Source organism: Natrix helvetica (assembly GCF_964273705.1).
Source record: "Natrix helvetica genome assembly, chromosome: Z".
Taxonomy (NCBI): Eukaryota; Metazoa; Chordata; class Lepidosauria; order Squamata; family Natricidae; genus Natrix; species Natrix helvetica.
In genome coordinates, this window is record NC_138554.1 from 120,745,179 (window position 1) to 120,769,525 (window position 24,347).

The 24,347-nt window shown below is 39.8% G+C and overlaps 1 protein-coding gene across 4 annotated transcripts in view; it reads right to left on the reverse strand.

Annotated features, from left to right (window-relative positions):
• The window catches only part of MAP3K8 (mitogen-activated protein kinase kinase kinase 8), a 30,347-nt gene extending 16,191 nt beyond the window's left edge, over positions 1–14,156 (reverse strand). The window contains exons 1-3 of one of the 4 annotated variants that reach the window (XM_081933560.1): positions 13,970–14,143; positions 4,495–4,588; positions 2,318–2,682 (exon numbers count right to left, since the gene is read on the reverse strand). In XM_081933560.1, the coding sequence (XP_081789686.1) occupies positions 2,318–2,682; positions 4,495–4,513 (384 nt within the window). In that variant the 5' untranslated portion in view covers positions 4,514–4,588; positions 13,970–14,143. Of the gene's footprint in view, positions 1–2,317; positions 2,683–4,494; positions 4,589–13,969 lie in introns of all 4 variants that reach the window. The other 3 variants (XM_081933563.1, XM_081933562.1, XM_081933561.1) reach the window with 3 other exon arrangements.
• Between the last annotated feature and the right edge of the window lie 10,191 nt (positions 14,157–24,347).

Sequence of the window (24,347 nt, forward strand, 5' to 3'; positions counted from 1 at the left end):
GAATGGTTCTTTCAAAGTACAAGGATTTTATTTTAACAAGGTAAAATTCTGCAAAGGAAAATTAATCAAGAGAAAACTATCAAAATACCTGGGGTGAGTTCAAGTATAGCAAATAGATTACTGTATTTAAGCCTAGCTTCATCTGCCCTAAAATAGTGGGATTTCAACTGCCTCTACAGAGATTAATCTGTATTATGGAAGTTTAATTGAGTTTGAGGTCATGATTGAATTGGCACAACAAGCAAAGCTGAAGCTGAAAAACAGAATGGAGAATGAGTTGGCAAGACATCATATGGTATGCTATCTGATTGTAAAACCTTATGAAAAGAACTGAACATATGAAAAACAACACTAAAAAGCTGATTATCTCCATCCAATGGTTTCTCACAACTGTTGCCTACCATTTGATTTTAATCTAAGGCTAGTATAAACAGTGGTTTATAACCTAGTCTAGTGAAGAGAAGGACAAGGGGAGACATGATAGCAGTGTTCCAATATTTGAGGGGCTGCCAGAGAGAGGAAGGGACCAAACTAGTTTCCAAAGTACCTGAAGGCCCGACAAGGAATAATGGATGGAAACGGATCAAGGAGTGATTCAACTCCATAGAAATATGGAGGAATCTTCTGACAGAACAATCAACCAATGGAACAGCTTGCTTCGGAGGTTGTGGGGGCTTCATTACTTGAGACTTTCAAGAAGAAATTGGACTGCCATTTGTCAGAAATGGTGTAGGGTTCTTGCTTAACAGAGAGGTTGGACTAGATGACCTACAAGGTCCCTTCCATCTCTGTTAATTTGAAGCACCTAACCCCACTTTTTCTCATTTAAAAAAAAACCCTGTCAGAAATCAAAGGGAAACCTCTCTTCATGAGAAGTGACAAGAAGCTTGAAGATCCTGTTTTCCTGGTCTTAATTTCAACCTGTTATGGAAACTTCATATTTAATTTGTTTTTTTGCCAAGAAATGCCTTATTTTCAAGTCCTCATGGTTGCAAATAGCAACTGTGAGCAAGGATTGATAAAACAACCACCATAAATATGGACTGACAAATATGCTCTTCATGGAAACATGATAAGACAACTGCATAATTTTAATAGTTTTTATATTTATCTTTTTACCATTTTGTATGAGGTCTACAGTCATTTTATTGGTGAGATGGGTGGTATATTAATATTAATATTAATGTATTAACATTTAATGTTAATACATTAACATGTTAAATGTTAATACATGTATTAACATTTAATGCTCAGAATTTAGATTTTTGTCTCACTCTGTATTTTTACATGATATTTTCAATTGCATCATGGTTGAGATTTAAAGTTGGGCAATGCACAAAAGCTGCCGTTGGGGAGATGGGTGGCTGTAATAGATAGATGGATGGATGGATGGATGGATGGATGGATGGATGGATGGATGGATGGACGGATGCATTGGAAGTAGAGACAGAGATAGTTATAGACAGACAGAAAGAAAGAGACAGGCAGAATATCTGGAAGACAGCTCCAATGTAATTTCATATAGGGTATCACAGAGTGATGAATGTATACTTCCTAGAAAGGGGCAAACTATCTATTTTAGTTTTATCTTCATAGCTGCAACTCTCTTTTTCGGAAAGTGACTCGATTTATACAATAAAGTCTCACTCAACAAGCTCAATGCCTGGCAACTTCATTGGCACATTAATGTCAAATTTTGGCCACTACATGGAAGGCTGTGCAATTGCCTCCTTTTGCTCAGCCTAACCTACAACCTGGGATTCCCTCCTGACCTCCCAGGTATTAATCAAGTCCATCCCTGCTTAGCTATTTGAAAGAAGGCAAGCTAGATGCTAATAACAGTATTGCACTCCAAGATTTGTTCATTATAGTTGCAAACAGAAACTTAAATCCAAGCTAAAGACTCTGCTTGCAGAAACCATAGCTCAGGCCAAGATTCATTTTGTGGTACTATGTAATTTTTTCCTGGAGCTTCAAGTTGTATTTCCCTTCTCTTTTCAGGGTTTTCCTGGTAACTCTGACGAGGAAATGAGAAAAAAATTGCAAGAGGACCAAGTATGATGCAGTAGTTCAATACCTTCACCCTCTCACCACTTTGGAACTAAATAATATCTAACTCCCATATTTAGATATTATACAGTCTGATAAGAGTATAGGAAAGTCTGTAGACAGCAATGGCTGGTCAGCAAATTCTCATCAGACAGACCTAAATTGTGAAGACTCCAAAAACCAGCCACAAAACCCACAGCTTTCAGCCAAGTTCCATATGAAATACATTCATGCAGAATAGCTGGTGGAGGTTTTAGAAAACACACACCATGTTTAATATGATTCCAGATTCTTGTCTCCTGTGCTGGCACAACTGCTTTGCGGTGTTTGACACCTGATTGGCAAATGCGAGCAGGTCTTCCACTGTTCCATACTTGACACACGAAAGCAAAGAAACTTCTCTTCGGCTGAACAGCAAAGATTCAGTCCGTTCCTCATTTTTGTTCTTTTCTGGGTGCAGAGCAATGAGGCTGTCTTTGTAAATTGTCAGGTCACCTTTGGGATAAAGGTTCTCCATGATATCAATTACTTCGGACATATTTAAATCTGTCAGCAGTAAGTCAAATTCTTCCTTATTTTCACTACCAGTGCTCATATACTCCATTACTGTATGTTCTCTTCCTCTTATTCTACCTAAAAAAAAAAAAAGGAATAATATTTTTTGGTTGGTTAAGAAATTGCAACAGAGGAAATACTACAAGAGAAATATGTAAGGGCAGCTTACACATCTCTACATTTAAGAAGGGGGGAAAAAGCAGAACTGTGCAATCTACCTAATCATAAAATGCAAACCAGCACATTTTAAAGCCCTAATTGTACCCTGGGTAGTTGGAGAAAGTTCACTGTAAGCAGAGGCATGTCAAATAAGCATTGATATTAGCTCTTCCTCCTCCAGATGTGCTAAATGTTAACTATTGCTCCCGGTTACAAAGGTCAAATAGGGCTGAAGACTAGTAGAGCCAAAGCATAATACATCTTGAGAGCAAAAAAAATGCTGAAGGTCAATAGATAAACAGGGTCTGACTTAGAGCAATGTGTGTTAGCAGTGGGCCTAATCCAGAGTTGCATATGCCTAAGTACTTCTGAATTCAAGGGAATCTCCAAGTCGACTCTACATTAGGCAACCACTAGTTTTGAAAGGAGTTTAATATGCCTTGTGTCCTTTTCCAGCAGATAATCAAAAATACATTTAAGTGCTAATATTATCAACCCTGCTGAAGCAGAATGTACTCACTGAAATCTAATGCAAAGGTGGGGAACAGTGGCTGTTCTGTTAATACTGAACTATATTTCCCAGTGTCTATCACCTTAGGCAATTCTGACTGGAACTTTTGGGAATTACATTTTCAGCAAATGTTGTAGAACTATGATTCTTATCCTTGGAATGGAAGGCCAGTGACACTCTCCAATATGTTGAAGAGTAGTAACTATTTGAATTGATTATGAGACATCAAGTGGCTGTCAACTCCTGTGGCCCATGTAGACTGATTGTAGTCTTTAAGGTCTTCGGGTGGTACTACTTGAACCCATGTTTTCAACAGTTCTTTGCAGTGCAGAAGGTCACCACTCTGAGTGATCCAACTATCAACTACTAAACAAAGGCAGGGTGTAGGGAGGAAGGAAGTGGGGGGGAGGGAAAGTGAGACATCTGATGTGGCAGAAAACTTAATTCTGCAATTCTCTGGCTTAAACTATCTTGCTGCTTCTGCAAAATGAGCAGCACTAACCTGGGGAAATTTTGCTTTGGTCTTCTCCCTACCACATTTATTTCCCATGTTTTAACTTTATCCACCGATACCCGCCAAGGCTGATTGGAACCATATCTGCTCAAGATCCAAGTAGTCCCAAAGAAACCGCAGGACTTCTTTTACTCATAGGCTGAAATGTGTCTGTTGCAACCGATGGATTAACCCTCTCGGCTGATCAAAAAAAAAAAGTGGACCCTGCAATTTCAGGAAAAAACATTAAGGCACCATCTAGAAATCAGGCGACTGTGAGTTTGAGTCCACCTTAGGCATGGAAACTGGATGGGTAACTTTCTCAGCCTGTACAGTAGGCCTGGGTTAATCAACTTCTGTCACAAACAATGGATCAACACTTTACTAATCTGAAAAAAATAAAATAAACCCAGCAATTGTGAGAAATAACCTAGGAAGGAAATAAAAATTCTAGCTCCCCTGTTTTTTTCCAGTAATTTAGTGTAGAAACCCTCTCCATGGGGAAAACTGGGAATACTGCATAAAACAGCAGAGACTGGAGGATACGAGGGTTAGAGATGATATACTCCATTGCCATAGGAAAGTTCCAAAAAGTTTCTACATTACTGTACAATGATATCATAGAGTTAACTTTCCCTTTACATTGTTTCTAATTTACTTTTTTTTTTCTCTGTGCGGATTTTTGACATAGTTCCAGTACAAAGCTGGGGAAGGGAAGGGAACTTACAGGAATCCAAAACTGACATGTCAACTAAAATCACTTCCCAGTGCTCAATCAGAAGAAGAAACCTTCCTATTCACAAGAGGGTTCCCTCAAAAACCTGGAAAAACAAGGATTGCATTATTTTAGATAATTAGATCACTGGAAATTCCCCGAGGTATTCTTTGTAGACAATTCTCATTCTCTCTCTCTCTCTCTCTCTCTCTCTCTCTCTCTCTCTCTCTCTCTCTCTCTCTCTCTCTCTCTCTCTCTCTCTCCCTCTCTCTCTCAAAAGAAAAAAATATATAACAACTGGCTTGTAAAAACATATTTATTTTCAGATTTTATATTAAAAATCACATATTAAGCAAAGATTTTTCCAATGTACTGTTATTGAATTTGATGTTTTACGAACAAAAGCCTCTCTTCTGAAGAACTGTAAGGTAAAGATAAAGGTTCCCCTCACACATATGTGCTAGTCGTTCCCAACTCTAGGAGGTGGTTCTCATCTCCGTTTCAAAGCCAAAGAGCCAGCGCTGTCCAAAGACATCTCCGTGGTCATGTGGCCGGCAGGACTAAACACCGAAGGCGCACAGAACACTGTTACCTTCCCACCAAAAGTGGTTCCTATTTTTCTGCTTGCATTTTTATGTGTTTTCAAGCTAATAGGTTGGCAGACAAGTAATGGGAGCTCACACCATTACGCAGCGCTAGGGATTCGAACCACCAAACTGCTGACCTTTCTGACCAGCGTCTTAGCCACTGAGCCATCATATACTGTACCATTGTGCTGAAATTATTTATTATTTGGCAGTGAAAACTGAGAAAGAAAAATAAAATTCAAGAGGAAAGGAGAGCTCAGCCAGCATAAATTCATCTAACCTACTTGGGACCTTGGACCTGATCAAGGACAAAGCTCTTTCTCTGAAATCACTCTCTTTTTCCTTATTCCACCTATATCTAAACCTACCTAGACCTACTTTTCCTCATGCTGACAGGCAGGTTTCCCCTTGACTCACCTGTCCTACCTGACAGAATCTTGATTATCCATATCTGCGATGGAAGGATGAAAAAGTGGACAGTGACACGAGAGGCAGGAAATATGGGTCAACTCCTCCCAAGGCTAAGTGACATCTGATCTGCTGAAGCTGCCAGGCAATGTAGTGTGCGGAGCTGCAGTTTTGGGTCCAAGATTTTTATCTTTCTGCTGGCGGGGAGCCCTTGGGACAAGGCTTTCATACAGCATCAGTAGAAAGCACATTTGCCAATTCTGTCTTAAGAATTCTGTCTCTTCTGTGATGACTAAGAGCTGCCAATCAGCTTTGTCCCAAATGTGAAGAGGATCACACCTCAAAGAAGCAGGCAGAAAATAGAATCTCTTATGCCACCAGGCTCCAAATTTTGGGCTTGGACAACCTGGAACTACGCTGCCTACGGTCTGACGTAAGCGTAGTGCATAAAATTGTCTGCTACCTGTCAACAACTACTTCAGCTTCAACCTCAATAATACAAAGGCAAACAATCAATACAAACTCTGTTCATATTTATATCTGTTATCTTGTACATGTTTGACAAACTAAATAAAACAAAATAAAACAAAATGTCCTCCATTGGGTTTTTCACATGGATGTTCTCTATCTGTATACTGATGGACTTTGTACCATTCTTTTAAACTTGCTGCAACTGTGGCGAACCTATGGCACGCATGCCAAAGGTGGCACACAGAGCCATTTGTCAGGGCATGCGAGGCGTCCTGTCAACTGGCCAGAGCACATGCGCGTGCTGGCACATGCGCGTGCTGGCACATGCGCGTGCTGGCCCTCCAGAGGCTTCAGGAGCTTCCCTGAAGCCTCCGGAATGCAAAAAAACAACCCTGTGGGCAAACCGGAAGTTCGGGAACGGACTTCCGGTTTGCTCGTAGGGCCCGTTTAAGCCCTCCAGAGGCTTCAGAGGCCTTACTTGAAGGCTCAGGAGTACTAAAAACGGCCCTACAAATGAGCAAACCGGAAGTCTGTTCCTGAACTTCCCGTTTGCCCATAGGGCCGTTTTTTTGAGCTCCAGAGGCTTCAGGAAAGCTCCTGAAGCCTCCAGAGGGCCTCCAGGGGGGCAAGGGGAGGCTGTTTGCTCCCTCCCCAGGCTCCTATAAAGCCTCTGAAGCCTGGGGAGGGCGAAAAAAGCATGCAAAAATGGGGGGAATGCCTGTCATGCGCGCATGCACACTGGGGGGGGTGTCGCGTGTTGCATTATGGATGTGGCACACCCACACACAACCCCCCCTGCACTTCCCCCGGTTATGGCACACGAGCCAAAAAAGGTTTGCTATCGCTGCCCCAGACAAAACTAAGTGCACGAACCCCATGTCCTAATGAAATCTGCCTTGTCACGGAAATGATTGCCAGATAACTGAAAAGGACAAGGAAGATAATTGTAAAGGACAAATGGGGAGAAAAGGAAGACACACTAATTGTTTAAATTTCTTGGCATCCATGACCAACACTACAGTGAAACACTGCAAGCAAACAAACAAAAAATAAGCCTACAGGTATGTGAAATGATTCTATCCAATATCAGAAAGACGGGTTTTTTAACTGCAATATTTTTCCAATAAATCTTTCTTTTCAAGAACATTTGCTAGCAATAATACTGAATTGATCACAATAAAAAAACCATGATGAAAGCAGCCCATTTTTTTCAAAGAAGCCGAAGACATTTAAAAAAAACCTGGACAATATTTGATTTTAAGGCTATACGTGCTGAACAAAACACATGAGAGGAAAAGGAAATGTTTCTCTTTTTACTGGACATCTGGTAAGCCTACTCCCAGGTAGAATCAAGGTGGCTGCTAGTCTCCAAATTGAAACATATTTTTTTCTAGTGTTGCATGTATTTTTTTAAAAAAATCACCTATACAGCTACTTAAAATCCAACTTCAGCTTCACCAGTCTAGATTTTTTTTAAAAAGCATTCTTGTGTTGGCATTTAACTCTAGTGTATAGGCTTTGAAAGGTTTTCTCTTTCACCAAGAACAGTTATTATTTCCCCAATAATCAGAAAAAGTCCCTCGCAATTCCAACATATACTCTTTAGTCAGAGTTTCAACCAATCAAAGGACTTTCAGCAGCAGTTCTCCGATTTTGTTCTCCTCCCTAATGGATTTCCCAGGACTGAAGTACAATGGTAAATGATACGAAATGGTACTATGCTTGAAATAGAAGAAAAAGATCAATTGGGACTTGATAAACTAGCAGGGCAATTATGCAAAAAAAAAAAAATCCTGACAAAAGGAAACAGGAAATTACATTCATTGTAAGTTGAAGAGAAGGGTCATAGCAAACCTTTTACAGGTTCAATGTCTATTAAGAACCATTAGGTTTTTATAGGAAATATGGATCTGAGCAAGTACTGATCAAACCCCAAACAGATATCTCAATACCAGTGCTTGGAAGTCTTGTTATTTACAAAATCCCTAAAATGTTGACACTCCAAAAAGCATAACATTATTATCCTAGTTTAACAAGGTATATGCACTGTGTGAATCTACCCTTTTATAGGTACGTTACAGTGGATTTCTTTAATGAAAAATATTCACTAATCTGTGATCCATGGCTAGACAGGTGAAGGATCGTGAGAGGCAACCTACATGCCATCCATCATGCCAGGTTACCTTCTGAGCACCTTTACAGTGAATTCCAAACTCTACCCATACAAACCAGAGAAGATAAACATTGTTTATGCTTCCATGTGATCTTTAAATATCTCCATGCGAAACTTCTTGCAATTTCGAGATGATAATGAATACCTTCAGCCTCTGGAGATGAGAGCTTTGCATAGTTGACATCATTCTAATAGCTCCAAATGGGTAAGGCTGTGTTTTAGAATTAGTCTTCATTTAGCACAAAGAAGAACAGTGGATCACACTTGTATCAGAATAGAAAGTGTTGGATCCTAACAGCAAGGAACGCAATGGGATAACCTAAGAAGTCTTGTGCCCCTTCTGCTCCCTGTGTTTTGTGAAAGCCCCTCCATCTGACAACAGGTAACTCCTTAGGAATGGGGCAAAAAAGGGGGACAAGGAAATTTGGTTGTTAAGTGAAATGATTGTTAAGTGAAATAGCAACTGTGTCTTACTTCAGCTTTCTTTCACTGTGAAAATTGTATGTGTCAAATAACAAACAAACAAGAGGCTTGGTCACAAAATTTATTTATTTATTTAAGAAAATATATATGGTCACTCCAACACATTCTCAATAGCTTCAGGTGATTAACTTACAAGAATAGGGCAAACAATAGATACAAACTCAAGGCAAAATGCTCCAAACTCGATTGCAGAAAATACGACTTCAGCAACAGAGCGGTTAATGGCTGGAATGCTCTACCTTACTCTGTTGTTACATCCTAAAACCCCCACAGCTTCAACCTTAAACTGTCTACCGTGGACCTCACCCCATTCCTAAGAGGTCTGTAAAGGGGGTGTGCATAAGTGCGCCATCGTGCCTACTGTCCCTTATCTAGTACATCCTCGACAAATTAGTAAAATAAATAAATACATAACTTTTCATAATTATTCTACCTGCAAATCATCACTGAATGAGGCAATCACTAAATGAGCACTACCTCTATTCTTCCACTAAGAAACTACTAAGTAACTTAATAGTGTAAATTGGACCAGGAACTTGATTCCAAGTGATGTGGTGATAAAAGCATGATATACTAACTTACAAATGCAGTTCTGGCCATCCCGTAGTACCACAACTGCCATTTATAATCTCCTGCCAGTTTCCCCATTGGCCTGCTTGTTGGAAGCTGGAAGGAGAGGTTGCAGTGTTCATATTACTGCAGGACATTATAGTGTTGTAAATTCAAGAATTCAGTGGTCAAACACCCAAATCACGATTATGCCATTCCCAAGATATTGTAACAGTCACAACTACAAGGAGCCATTGCAAGTCCTCCTCACTCAATGCTGGTTGTAATCTCAAACAGCCGCTGAATGAGTAGCCATTCAATAAGGACTGCCTATACTTGCTGCAATTCCGTAGGCAACTATTTTCTTTCAAAGCATTTTGGAAACTGGCTGACTACAGGAATTTCTTTTGAGTTTTATTGGGGGTGGTGGTTATCTTTGCCCTCTAGGGTTATTTTTGGTTTGGATTTTGTTCAGTTTTAGTGGTGCTATTTGAGGGGGGAGGGTTTGTTGCACAGAGTATTTTGGGATTGGGTCAGGTTATAAATCCCATAAATTAAGCAAACAAGCGATAAATATTTTTGTAGAGGTTCTGAGTTTTCTAACTTCTGCGAGCTTAAAATTATAAACTGCAGAGCTTAAAATTATAGCAAAAAAGACTGACAAGATTATGATAATGATTAAGGCTTTTTGAACTACTTTGGAATACTTACTAACTATGTAAGTTGTTTGTTCATATTATATTTAGTACTCTATTGTTTGCCTCATTGCTCCAGAATCACAAGGACACCAAGTGAAGACTGGAATATCACCACTAGGAAATAAACTCATAGAATTGCCTTTTCCAAGCATTATCGTATCCTCATTCCTTAAATGCATTGTGTACAATGTATCTTCCTACAAAAAGAGGTTTGCTAGGCAATAGAGAGGATGTGATGGAGCCTATTCTAAAAAACTAGGATCTGTGACCCCTTAAATACATGAATGGTGAACCTATGGCACATGTGCCAGAGGTGGAACACAGCCTCCTCTCTGTGGGCACACAAGCCATTGCCCCAGTTCAGTGCTGTCATGCATATGCACGCATCTCCTGCCAGCCGACTAGTTTTCAGGTCTCTGCCACACATGCATGGAGAGCGGGGGCATGCAGGGGGATCACATGCATGCACGGGGGGCCTGAGGGGGTGGGCGCATTCAGGGCATGCACACATACAGGCCTGGGGCCCATGCATGCATTGCATTTTGGTGATTTGGGCACGCGCACTTTGGCTACTCGGTCCGGAAAAGGTTAGCCATCATTGCCTTAAATGATATGCACTGAACAAAAGTTTATCGCAAGGATGCTTGTTGACAAATATATGTGCACAACACCTTCCCTGATTAGGCATAATATTGATATGTTGGACTACAACTCCCATAATGTCTAGCCAGCAGGATGATACAAGATTAGGCAAATTTTAAAAAAAATCTAGATGAGGCAAATCTGCTTTACACTTCGGAATAGTCAAGAAGACATTGCCAAATAAGTATACTAAAATGCTTACCACAAAGAATGCATAAAATGTAGTGAGCAAGAAAAATCACAAAGGTGGCACCCCAATTAACTTTCCACTAACTGACCTGCAAAGTCATTAAGAAAGGCGTAAGCCAAAATTCCTAGGGGCAGGGACACCCTGTGTCTTTAGGTCCCCACTGAGTTGAAACATGACCTAATTCTGCAGCAAGTATTTTTCAGTGACATTTCTCCATGAGCCTGATTCATTCAATTCACGCCTATGAGATCAACATGAGAGGTGATTCAGGACTGTAGCATCCAGACAAACTTGAATGCTGGAGTGTCAGGCTAGCAGCCTGCTTTTGCCCACTCCACCCAAAATGCCAGGATGAGGGTTTTCACAGGATGTCATTCGTCTTTTTCGCCTGGGATTACCAACACAGGAAGCCAGGATTGTTCCAGCCGTCCACTTTTCTTGTCTTATTATTGCTGAGGGACCACTAAAGTGGTTGGATGGCTGCTGAGATGCTTGTCAGTAAAACCCAACTCATCTTCTCCCTTTAGGAATTCATTCCACAAATGAATATGCAAATGATAAAGCAGAACAAGTAAGCCAATGCCATTCACCGGCTTCCAACCTCAGCTACTCAAAACTTCTCTTTTAAATATTTAAGATTCTGCAAATAGAGTTAGACACATGCTTTTGGTTTTTCTGTCTGCTTTGGAGAATAGCTATTGAATTACCTATCTACCTACCTACCTATCTACCTACCTAACCTACCTACCTACCACCCAATTCACATGAACATTGAGTGACATAAAAATCCCCAAACTGTAAAAACAATTAAGCCATAAAATTGCACAGACAGCCCAGATTAAAATGATCTTAATGGTAAACACACATCACAACAGAGCCCCTCAAAATGCATTAAATGCATTAAACATTAACCTGCCGGGGACCAAAGTCAGGTTTTAAGACCTCTCAAGAACCTCAAAAAAGAAAGTATTGGCTGTGGAATTCTGACAACTATAGTCCACACTTCTTAAATTTAACAAATTTGAGGCGCACAGCTCTAGTCTGTTCTCAGTTATCATCATGAAGAGAAGCAATGCATCACGTTTCATTTCATTGTAATTGTTGTTAGCCACCCCGGGATAAGAATTTGAGATGGACAGCCATATAAATGAAAATAAAGATCAATGATAAGTTTGTCTTAGATTATCACAAAGAAGAATGCTATGTGATGCTAGAATAAAGCCCTCGGCATACAGGCAATGGGGTTTGAACTATCATTAATTGTTGGTAACCTGAAGTACCAATGACTTCAATGGGCTTCTTCTTTAAGTATGATTCAGTTTGCACACACACACCCCATTTTTTTCTTCCCTAGACACAATGACATTATGAACAGAATATGGGTGAATTTTGTCCATTTTACAACCTTTCTTGCCACAGTTGTTAAGTGAATCATTATAGATGTTCAAATTAGTGACATGTTTGTTAAATGAAATCTGGCTTCTCCATTGACTTTGCTTGTCGGGAGGTTGTTGAAACTGACCACATGACCCTGGGACACTGCAACCATCATCAATGCATGCTAGTTGCCAAGTAACCAGATTTGGATCACATGACTGTGGAGACGCTTCAATGACCTTAAGTATGAAAAAGTTGTAACTCACATTTTTACTGCTGTTATAACTTCAAACTGTCACTAAACACATGGTTCTAAGTGAAGGTTACCTGTACAGAGTAAAAGTCAGGCCCATAGGCCACTACTCACAATGTATTTTTTTCTCCCAGTTAATATATTACTGCAATTGAAAAAGTTCAAATGTCATGTGTCAAAAGCATGAGGAAATGTGTAGAAGAAAATAGGAACCATTTCAAACACTTAAGATAATGTTTATAATGAACTGTGTATAGACCTGAGTTTTGTTATACTCTATATTTTATCAAATAGGCTGCTTTTTTAAAAAAAAGTGGGGGGGGGAATGATTTTTTTCCATGCTTCCTGCTTTTCACTAGTCAAATATAATTTCTGTATAGGCAAATCCAGGATAATGTTAATTAAAAACAATAGACAGGCACTCAGGATGTTAGGAACATTCTTTGAATTTTTCATGCATTTGAACAGGAAAGAAATTAACAAAATGAATGTCCCAATTCCAAGCAAGTATTATAAACATATTTTTAATCTGCAAAAAAAAAACATTCTTTCTTAATTCAGTGATTTAAGGCATAATAATAATAATATTAAGTAAAGTAAACAAATTCTCTCCAGAGAATATTGTTGCTATGGACTTGCTGAAAACTTTGGAAGCTGGCATTCCATTGTCCCTGGAAGGCTAAACTGGAGAAATAACCTTCAAATCACTTTCTAGCACAGATCTGTCTTAAGCTTTGCAACAGTCCTATCAGGTAGAATAAAGTTGCTACTCTTATATTGAAAGCAAGAAGAAAGGAGAGTCCTGAACTCATTGCAAACTTGGAAAGGGAATTTCCTAGCAGATTCACCTTCCTCTCCAAGGACAAATATATTCCACCGAATTCTCCCACACTTGTGATGGGAACATTTGGTGATAGCTAACAGAAAAACAAGGAGACTCTTGTATAAGTTTCCCTTCCAACCAATGCAAACTTAAGAAAATCCATTTCAAACAGATTGATACAAAAATCGGAGATTCTATGGTTAAATATTAACAGTTTTAAGTTACTGCATGTAACATTTATAGCTTAAAAGTTCATACCTATTATGAAGGTACTTTTAAATAGATGTTTATCAATTGTTTAGCTGAGCCCAATAAACTAACCCACCACATTTTAGCAAGCAAACTGATATGAAACCAGTTATAGAAGAGGAAGAAAATTATTTTTACCACTTTTCCCAACGGTGCTCTCTAGGTTGGAAATAATGTGTGTAGATGAGAAACATTATAGCATAAACTGCTTGATTTAAAACCTGGGTTAGATTACCATTAAAGAAAAAAGTACATCAAGCAAACGCTGACAAGACATTTAATATTTAAAGAGACTTAAGATCGCCCTTCGTTAAATACGCCTAAATCCTTATAAGTGGTTCCTAGTTTTAGTTCCCGGCTGTAAATGCGATGCATAAAATACTACATTCCCAAGAGTTGTAAAATCATAAATAAACCATTTTCCAAACACAAGATGTGACTGAGTCGAAACTCCCACGTCATCTTTAACCATAAACAGCCGGAGATCATGCCAGGGTTACATTAATTCCAAAAGAAAGAAGTATTTTTATTATGTCCAAACCCGTCCTTTTTCTTTATAGAAAATAGGCAACTGGTTTACTTACACTCGGGAGTGCGAATGGATTTGCCCCTCTCCTCCTCCGATACCCGCGGCTCTCACCTTCCCTCTCCCCTATAGCTGACGAGGCCAAGGGAGAATTGCCAATCCTGTCCAGCGCAAGGGAAAAAAGGATCCCAGGCGAGCAACAGGTGAGCGCGGTGGCTCTCTCCGGCCGTCACGCTCGATACCTGGGCAGGCTGAGCGCACGCTCCCCTGCTGGAACGGGAAAAGCCGGGCGGAGGAGGAGGAGGAGGAGGAGGGCCGAATGGGAAATCCAGCCTCCGCGATTGCGGAGCTCGCCTAGCAGGGAGGATGGTCCACTTTTCCGCCGCTTTCGATTTCGGTTTCAGAAGCAATGCGGAAGGCGAGCGGGGACCGCGGCTCGGCAGGTTTAGCGGGGCGAGAGGTGATGGGGGCTGTCAGGTGACAACCTGCTCAGTCTGGGTGTTTTGGGACACTGAACCCACCTGCTGGGGCCGTCTTTTTTTAAAGAATCGGGCTGTGTCCTGAAAAAGAGGTGAAATGAAGAAAAGAAAAAGAAAAAGAAAGAAAGAAAAGGATTTTATTTATTTTAGATATTTTATCCCGCCCTTATTACTTTATTAATAGGAACCGAATGGGGGGGGGGATAAAAACAATTTGGATAAACAAATTAATGGGGGTAGAGAAATGGAGGAACAAAAATGGTCAGTTGTAAGGCCACCGACAGCAATAGGGTGGACCTTTGTGTGGTTCCTACTACCATCTAAATTTTGACACGGAAAAATAATTCTGTTTATGGAACATACAAACATTGTGTAACCATGGTTTGTTGAGCAAAGTGCTACTGCCTTGTCTGGACTTAAGGTAACACGCTAAAAATAAGCAGTGGTATCAGTAAACAATGACATCACCCCTGAATCATTGACCAGCTTGGTGATCTATAGAACTTGAATGAAAAATACTATGAGGGAAACTAGGCCATACTTCAATACAGTTTCAAAATCTTAGATTTAGTACCATACAAGAACTCTAGAGATTAGTTGACTTACAACAGATCATTTAGTGATTGTTCAGAGTTACAACCAACTTACTAACTGCAGTGATTCACTTAATAACTGATAGAATGATAGAATAACAGAGTTGGAGGGCTCATTCGTGATTGTAGGGCAAGGCCTACCTGTATTCTAGTAGAAATTCTCAAAATCATAGGGAGAAAGATGCCTCGAGGGAATCCAACAATTCCGATGAAGTTATCTGCTTGGATCAATGAAACATCTGCAAGAAAACAACCAAGCTCAGAGAGTACCAAGGACTCCTCGTTTCAACCTTTAGCTACAAATATTCTCCTTTATTAATCCTAGTTTCTTCAGTGAATCTTGGCTAAACAAAGCTTAGTGAAATATCTGAAGCCAGGCATATGGATGCTCTTTGCTGATTTTAGCAGATGCTTGCTTTTATTCTTACATTGCCCTGCAGATTTGGTACTCCAAAAGAGAATTGCTAATAATGTTATGAACGTTGAGGCTACAGCAGTGTTTCTTACCCCCAGCAACTTTAAGAGCTCTAGACGTCAACTCCCAGAATTGCCCGGCCAGCATGTAAACCATAATGAAATAAACTAATGTTATGTTTTCATAAAACAAGCTAGGTCAAAACCTAACTTTCACCCACTACTAAATTAAACCTAACAGTCTTTATGATAATTAAAATATTACAATTCACATCATTTATTTCAATCATCCATTTCTATTGGAAAGGACATAAAATATATATTTGATACTTTATCTGTCATATACAAAATTGGTGAAATGTATGGAAAATTACTTTATATATTTTGAGAACATTTTGGAGATCTATTGAAACAACCAGATCATCTGTCAAAATTTTATTTCAGTCACACACTACAGTATCTACCACAACTGATGTAATCCAGAATTTAATTTGAAATAAGTGCCATAATGGTGACCAATCAAAGCCTTTACACTGGCATGCTGCTACAGTTTATAATCTAAAATTTGACGCAACAGCAGTGCTCATTTAAAAAAATAGCTCTAGAATGTAATGTGCAAATCACTGTCTAACCCTGGTTTGTTGAACAATCCATGACTTGGTTCAGCTCGGGTAACATGGTAAATCAGAAATAATCACATCATCTCTTACCATATTGCAGTAAGCCAGTCTATATTTAATTCAGTTCAAGCTTTAGATATAGTTCTGTGTAAGAGATACAGAGGCTACTTTATGTGCTAAATTATAGATTTATACCTTGGCTGCAAAACTCTGGATAGCTATTAGGTGGCAGCAGTGGCATACTAAACACCACTTTGTTTCCTTCCAGCAGTTCCAGCAGACCAGAAAGTTATATTTCAGCAGTATCAGAGAACTGTACAATGACCCCCTATGTTTATGAAGTGTATGTTACTGTAAAAATAAATAAGAAATGGGCTTTCCATCTTTGGCAATTTTAAGATGCATGGACTTCAATTCCCAGAATTCCCCAGCCAGAGTAGGTTAAGCATGAATGGCTAGGGAATTCTAGGGGGTTGAAATCTACATCTTGAAAGTTGCCGAGGTTAGGAAACCCTGAATTAGATGACATTCTGCTGATGAGATGGGATGCAACAGAGGATATTTTTTCTCCTCTTAACACACACAGCCAGTCTACGAATTTACTTTGAAGGTTTGGGGAAATCCCTGGGCAGATTTGTAACCCATGTAAGATTCAGGGAGAAGGAAACTGAAAGTGAACTGAAGCTTTAAATTAGTGGATATAATACTGTAAGGATACCGCTGGCGGGCCTCCCATGAAATTAATCAAAGATTCCAACATAATACCTGCTCACAGTTTCACATTGAATGTATCCCATAATATCCATCTTATGTGATTTTTTTTTAAAAAAACTAGGATTTAGTACAAATGCAGTGCACTACAATTCTCTTGTGTTGAAATGTACAGGTTTGAAGAGAACTGAATGTTGTTCATTTTTTGCATGTTTCCTGATCTTCCCAATATAAATAGAATTAAAGAAAAAGGAGAAGAGCTAAGAGGCACCATATGTACTCAGTTAACATTGCCTAAATATTAACACACTTGTATGAAGGATCATAATCATCATCATTTTAGCTATTGTTTATCCACTGCAGGATGAAAGGCTCTTCTGCATGTGTCCATCCATTTCAGTCCTGAGCTTTCCTTTGCCAACTGGGACTGCAATACTTGCTGATGTCATTGATCCATCTAGTTTTAGATCTCTTTCATAGATGCTTTTTATCAGGGTGGGATCCATTCTATGACTACCTTGGTCCATCTGCCATCAGTTCTTCTTGCTTTGTGACCAGCCCATTTCCATTTCAATTCTTTTACTCTCTTGATGTTATCGTATACTTCCATTCGTTATCTAATCCACGTGCAGGCTTTTCTATCTTGTCTTGTAATGACAAGCATGTATCTTTCCAATGCTTTTTGTGCCACTCATAGCATCCACATGCCAATACGAAGGATGTCGGATGTAAATTGGCAAATGAGTGTGTACATAAGCAAAGCAAAGTTGGGTGGCTAGTTCTTAGGACAGTGTTTGCAAACCTTTTTAGCATCGAGTGATGATGATCTTCCAGTTTCTGGTGCACATGCGCACACAAAGACCAGGTGTCCAGTGTGCATGCGCACACCGAAAACTAGAAGATCATCTTCCCAGTGTGCATATACGCATTGGGCAGCTACTCTTCTGGTTTCCGGCCCTTCCGCATGCATGAAGACCAGGTGGCCAGAGCGCAAGGACATGCCAGAAACTGGAATATCGTCTTCCTAGCACGCCCATGTGCACTGGACGGTTGCTCTTCCAGTTTATGGCACTCTTGCATGTGTGAAGTCCAGTTGGCGGCACACTGGAATCCGGAAGAGCAACGGGTGATGGTTCTGCATGCCACTTCGGCACATGTGCCATAGGTTCACCATCACAGTCTTAGGAGGATATCTCCAGTGGATCTCATGGTTTTGTAGTAGAACAGATAGTCAAAAATTCTCCAGTGGCTTCTAGATCATAGCTAAGTAATATACATGGAGACAGACAGAAAGTCAACAAGAGCTGAGTTTGACTTAAAGGACATTTCACTTTTTGTATATTGGCATAGGCGCACTCAATTATAGCAAGTTTGGAATCATGGATTCCTGAATTGTGTTTATAGACTAACCATTATTACCCTCCATAGAATTATTTCCTTCAAACCAACAACAAAAAAGACCATAATTCAGAGAGAGGGGGGGGGGGAGAGAGGGAGAGAGCTAGCTAGCTATTATTGAAGAAAAGGAAGCCATATCAAATGAATTTCAGCAATTGTTCTGGATCAAGAACAAAAGCTCACATTCAGTAGACATGTAAATTCTTATATAAGTAATATGTACTTATTAAAGAGCTGTTGTTACCGTTAAGCCTGTGTGTGCCTATCCATTACCCAATCTAACACTTCCAATCCCAATTTAGCAAGAAATCCAAGGGATATGGACTCGAGGCAATCTTTCTTCACAGTTGTCCCCAGAGATATCCATGATATGCCTCTCTGTGTCACGGGTGTGCATGTAGCCTATAAAGCAGTTAGACAATACCATTGGTGCGGGCATTTGGAGGTTAAGTGATGTGAGATATTGGTTGGATAGCCATATTAATTACTGTTTTATGTTAGCTATTGCAAATTATATTTGTTTGAGCTGGGCAGTATGGAAAAGAGGGAGGAAAGAGAGGAGAGAGGTAAAAAAGAAAAAGAAAGAAAAAAAGAAAGAAAAAATGGTTTCTAAAGTGATTATTTTGTCATTTTATGAAAGATAGGTATGGGATTCAACTGCATCTTCTGTTCCATTTTGTGAATGCTCACAGAAATTAGAAAGCTAGATCAAAACAATGTCCATCGTAGTCCATGAAGAAGTTTACTTCTCTTAATAGCTAACTAGGCCCCTTTTGGATGCTCACAAGTTGATAGGGACATGGTTCTTTGGTCATTATTTCTCTGATATAATATTAGCAGCCAAGATGCACCACTAGAGATATCTATATTGAAACACAATGATGAAGAAATACTGAGGGTAAGGGGGGGAAATGTGTGTGTAGAACATGATGGTAAATGTCACTTCCAGTGATGGTGATAAAAGTTGCTGCTTCAAGTGTAGGCAACAAGAATCTTGAGTGCATCAGCTGTGCAATCCGCCGACGCCATTTTCTTTGTAAAAGACTTATATACATCTCTGAACTTAGACAAATGGGGCCTAAGAAACCACCAACAGGCAAGTCATTTTCAGCTCCTCCGTCTGCCACCTCCAATCCAAGCATGCAGCAAACGAAAATTACCTCATTGTTACAACAAGAAGGGTCTGGAGAGGGTCCGAAAGAGCTATCTGTTACCCAAATATTTCAAGAAATTATGAGGGGTCAAAATGAGTTGAAAAAAGAAGTGACAGATCTTAAAGATGAACTCAGGGGTGTTCAACATCATATTTCAGAAAACAAACTTAGAATTATGGTGTTGGAGGAGGGGACGGCTGGGCTAGGGGAGGAGGTTAAAGCAGTCTGGAAGGGAAATATAGAATTGGATAACTTCATGGCAAAAAATAGAATTTGAAAAAATGTCCTTTTTTCTCAGATTCCAGAATCTACCAGAGACAGAAAGTGAAGATTGTAAGGATATTATGAGTACAATCTTAGCAGAATATATTAAGAGAGACAAAGAACAGTTGTGGTGGGATATGGATCTGGTTTATAGGATTAATTCAGCATATGCTAGAAGTCATAATGTTCCAAGGGAGGTACATGTTAAATTTCTCAGGAGGACCACAAGGGATGAGGTGCTTGGGGCCTAAAGGGAGGGACTACTAAAATATAAAGATGAAGAAATCACCATTCTTAAGCAGATTCCGAAAAAGATAAGAGAAAGGAGGAAGTATTCCTCCTTATCAAAGAAATTATACAATAAAGGAGTTTGGTTTAGGTGGTTATTGCCAGAGGGAATATTGATCTTTTGGGAGGAAAATAGGATTAGAATTAATACAGTGCAGGAGGCTGAAGCCTTCATTAAAAAACATTTCTTTTTCCCCATGTATCCATATCTAGCTAAAGACTGATCACTTGACAGCAGAATGGGAGATTTGTCCAGAAATCTGTGGGTTGCCTGGAAGTGATAAAGCTGGCTTCCTGCCAGCTACAAATGTCCCATCTTTGTTGTACATGCTTTTCCAGTCAGATCCATTACAATTGACTGATGTGCCTTTCACATGATTTATCCTCTAGTGTCTAGTCCAGCGATGGTGAACCTTTTTTGGCTCGCGTGCCACAAGTGGGGGGAGCGCAGGGGGGTCGTGTGCGGGCGTGCCGCACCCATAATGCAACGTGCGACACACCCATTTTTACATGCTTTTTTCGCCCTCCCCAGGCTCCTTCTGGTTTGCATGGAGGGTGGTTTTAAGCGCTCCGAAGGCATCAGGGAAGCCTCCGGACGGTCCCTGAAGCCTTCAGAACGCTTAAAACGACCCTCCGAGCAAACCGGAAGTCACTTCCGGTTTGCTCGGAAGGTGGTTTTAAGCCTCCGGACAGTCCCTGAAGCCTCCGGGGGGGCAGGGGAGGCTCTTTTCACCCTCCCCAGGCTCCTATAAAGCCTCTGGAGCCTGGGGAAGGCGAAAAATAGCTTTTAAAAAGGTGAACTCAGCTGGCCAGCACGTGCATGCGCGCTGGCCAGCTGACAGGGCAGCACCTCGCGTGCCCTGACAAATCGCTCTGCTTGCCGCTTGTGGCACGCGTGCCATAGGTTCGCCATCACTGGTCCAGTCAATAAGGCTAAAATAACTCCAAGTGAAGATTTGAACTCAAATCTCTTTGAGTTGAGATCTTCACTGATTGGTAAGATTCAATTAATCATCCATGAAAAAATTGGTCTTTGCCAGACCAATTTTCAAGTACAGCTCATCTGCCTGGTATCCACACTATATATCTGACATTAATACAATTGAGCTGGTTGAGAAGTATTTCACGAGAAGTATACTCCACTCCTCTGCTCACAATAGAATCCCTTATGCCAACAGGGTCGAAATTTTGGGCTTGGACAACCTGGAATTATGCCGCCTACGATCTGACTTAAGCATAGTACATAAAATTGTCTCCTACAACATCCTACCTGTCAACGACTACTTCAGCTTTAACTTCAATAATACTCAGACAAACAATAGATACAAACTCAAGGTAAACCGTTCCAAACTAGAGTGCAGAAAATATGACTTCAGCAACAGAGTGCTCAATGCCTAGAATGTTCTACATGACTCCGTTGTTACATCCTCTAACCCTCACAGCTTCAACGTTAAACTGTCTACCATGGCGCTCACTCCATTCTTAAGAGGTCCATAAAGGGGATGTGCATAACTTTTTATCATATGTGGTGGACATGCAATGAGGCAAAAAGATACTGGAAAATTATTCAATCATGGTTGGAACAAATGGTGGGAGATCAAATTTTGTTCAAAACAGAAATTTTTCTCCTAGGTATAATACGGGAGGGGTATAAGAAAGATGTTCTTTATCTAATTATACATATACTAACTGTGGCATGTATAACTTATGTGCAGTATTGGAAAAAATAAAATACACCATCAGAGTTAGATATATTCAGAAAAATTTTGGCTTGTGCGGAGGCAGATAGGCCAACCCTTGAACTAAAAAATAAAGGGGAAATCGGAATACTTTGAAGTCTGGAACAGATTTTATTATCGGTAAATTATTGTCACAAGGTGACAAGACTGGAACAAACTGTAAATAATGTGATTGGACAGAAGGATAGATAATGTATTAAGTAGGCTAATAGCTAATGGATGAGATTATTTGTATATAATGTGATTGTATGGTCACTGACTTTGCGGTACTGCACTCTTTTAAATGTAAAAACAATAAAAATATATTTTAAAAAGGGGTGATGTGCATAAACGCACCAATGTGCCTTCCTCCTTTTCCTATTGTCTCCATTTATTTGTACTCATTTCCCTTGTTCATGTCCATGTTTATGGACTTGTTATCTCGTACACGTCTGACAAACTAAATAAATAAAAATAAAATAAATAAAATGCTACAGTAGGGTGGCATTTTCAAATCAACCTCTAAGGACTGGGAGTAGGGGGGAAATAGACTCACTCCAGTAAGAATTATTAATCAGAAAAAGGATATGAATGAATTGACTTCCTCTGGAAACATACCTAGCACCTTATGTACTGTCCACTCAGCATTACAGTGAAGCATATATCTTAGGCCCACATGTTTGGCATCACTATCTCTTAACTTTTTATGGAGGCCTTTTATTATAGGTCTATCTATTACATCTTATACAACAAATGGGTTTCAAACAATGAATTGTTTACATAATGTACTTCCAGCAAGGGAGCAAAATCTAACTTATGTTTGTTGTTGTTGAAAAACTACAATGCTTGGATAAGGATACCATTGAGAAACTTTAGGGCTATATGCTTGGGATTAATGCTTGGATAGGGATACCATTGAGAAACTTTAGGGCTATAGACTAGATATCCCAAAAAGGTAATGACAAGCCATTCCCATATTGCAGTGATGGCTAACCCTTTTGGCACCAAGTAATGAAACTCGAGCACATACAAACGCATTGGAGCACCAAATCCGGGAAGAGCAGCTGGCCACTGCGCTATGGCCTGTTATTTCAGAGCTTGTAGCATCGGTCAATTAGAAAGCTGATTAATACTGAAGTCTAAATTATATTCAGGCACATATTCTTGTGCACATAATGGCCAAAATGCCCTCCACATTATTGTCATTGTAAGGAAATGAAAGGGGCCTATTAATTGAATAAGAAGTATTGAAGACCAGCTGGCTGGCACGGTAACCCGAAGGAGCAGCTGGCAACGGTGTGCGTGTCCACAGAGAGGGCTCTGGGTGTCACCTTTGGCATGTGTGCCATAGGTTCGCCATCATGGCCATATTGGTTCTTTTCAAATGCACATGGGCATCACAAGGAGTCAAATTCAATTCAAAGGAAAATGAAGCATTATCTTTATATAATATACACCTTCCTGGAATCCAGAATAACAGAGTTGGAAGAGGCCTTGGAAGGGACTTGCTCAAGCAGGAGACCCTATGCCACTCAAGACAAATGGCTGCCCATTTGTCTCTTCTTAAAAGCCTCCAGTGATAGATGATTATATTCACATATAATGATTATATAATAGTCATATATTATATTTATATATAATGATTATATTCATATATAATGAAATGGTATATAAATGTTCACATCAAAATAAAAAGTAAAACAAGTTTACTTTTTCCAACCATAAACATCTAAAGTCAGCTCTATTTGAGATAAATATTTTATTCCTTTCTTGAATTCATCATTGTCTACCTTGTTGAACACTGAGCTAATGAGTTGGTCTAATTATTAACCTCTCCCAGAACTTTGTCCCAGCCAATTTCTTTTCAAAACTCTATCTTTGATGTGAATCTAGTACAGGTGAGGAACAGAGGGTGGAGGACATCAAAGGAAGAGAATTAAGGAACATGACTGGTGAAGGTGAAACCAGGAGTCAAGCACCTTCTCCCCAGCAGGCGTCAAGATGTCATTAATTTAAATAACCTGTCAGAACCATTAGTATGTTTAAGCTCATAATTAATTGAATGAAGCCTTTGTCCTTTTAAGGCCAGCGTCATAGGAAAGAGAGGCAGCTCCTTCTGAAGCCACCTTGGCAGATTTACAAGGGCAGGTCACGAGAGTCTTGGAAAAACAGTATAATTAACGGGGCAAGGGAATTGAAAAGGATTTTTCACATAGCACGTGTATAGAAAGGACAGACCTCTAGCTATGTGTCATTTGGCTCATTTCATGACGAGGGTGGAGAAAAGGAAACATGAAGTAATAAGAGATGTTTTACCTTTCATTAAATGTAAAAGCATCCTGAGGACTCTGGACAACTTAAAAATGTGATAAAATAGAGAAAAGATATGCAAATTTGGAAAAATCATCCTTAGCATATCAAAGAAGCAGCATATAATGTACCCTAAGATTTGGAGGTTTTCAGTGACTTTTGAAATAGCATCAGGGTGGGAGTCATACAGGGTATTTGGGGGGGAGATGAGAGGGGTATGCGCCAGAGGGAAAGCACCACGATAGAAATGGTGAGTCTAAGTCTCAATAGATGATACCATTTAATTGAAGGGATCTGGAGCACATCCATTCTACCTAATCTCTTTGGATGATCAGAAGCTGTCAGAGATCCTTCAAATAGTTCTGGGTCACTCAAATAGCCTTGACGCATTTTATAGGTAGTAACCAGCACCTTAAATTGTACTTGGAAACCAACTGGCAATCAGTGTAGCTCAGAGAGTAGCAGACATATGAACATATTGCAACAT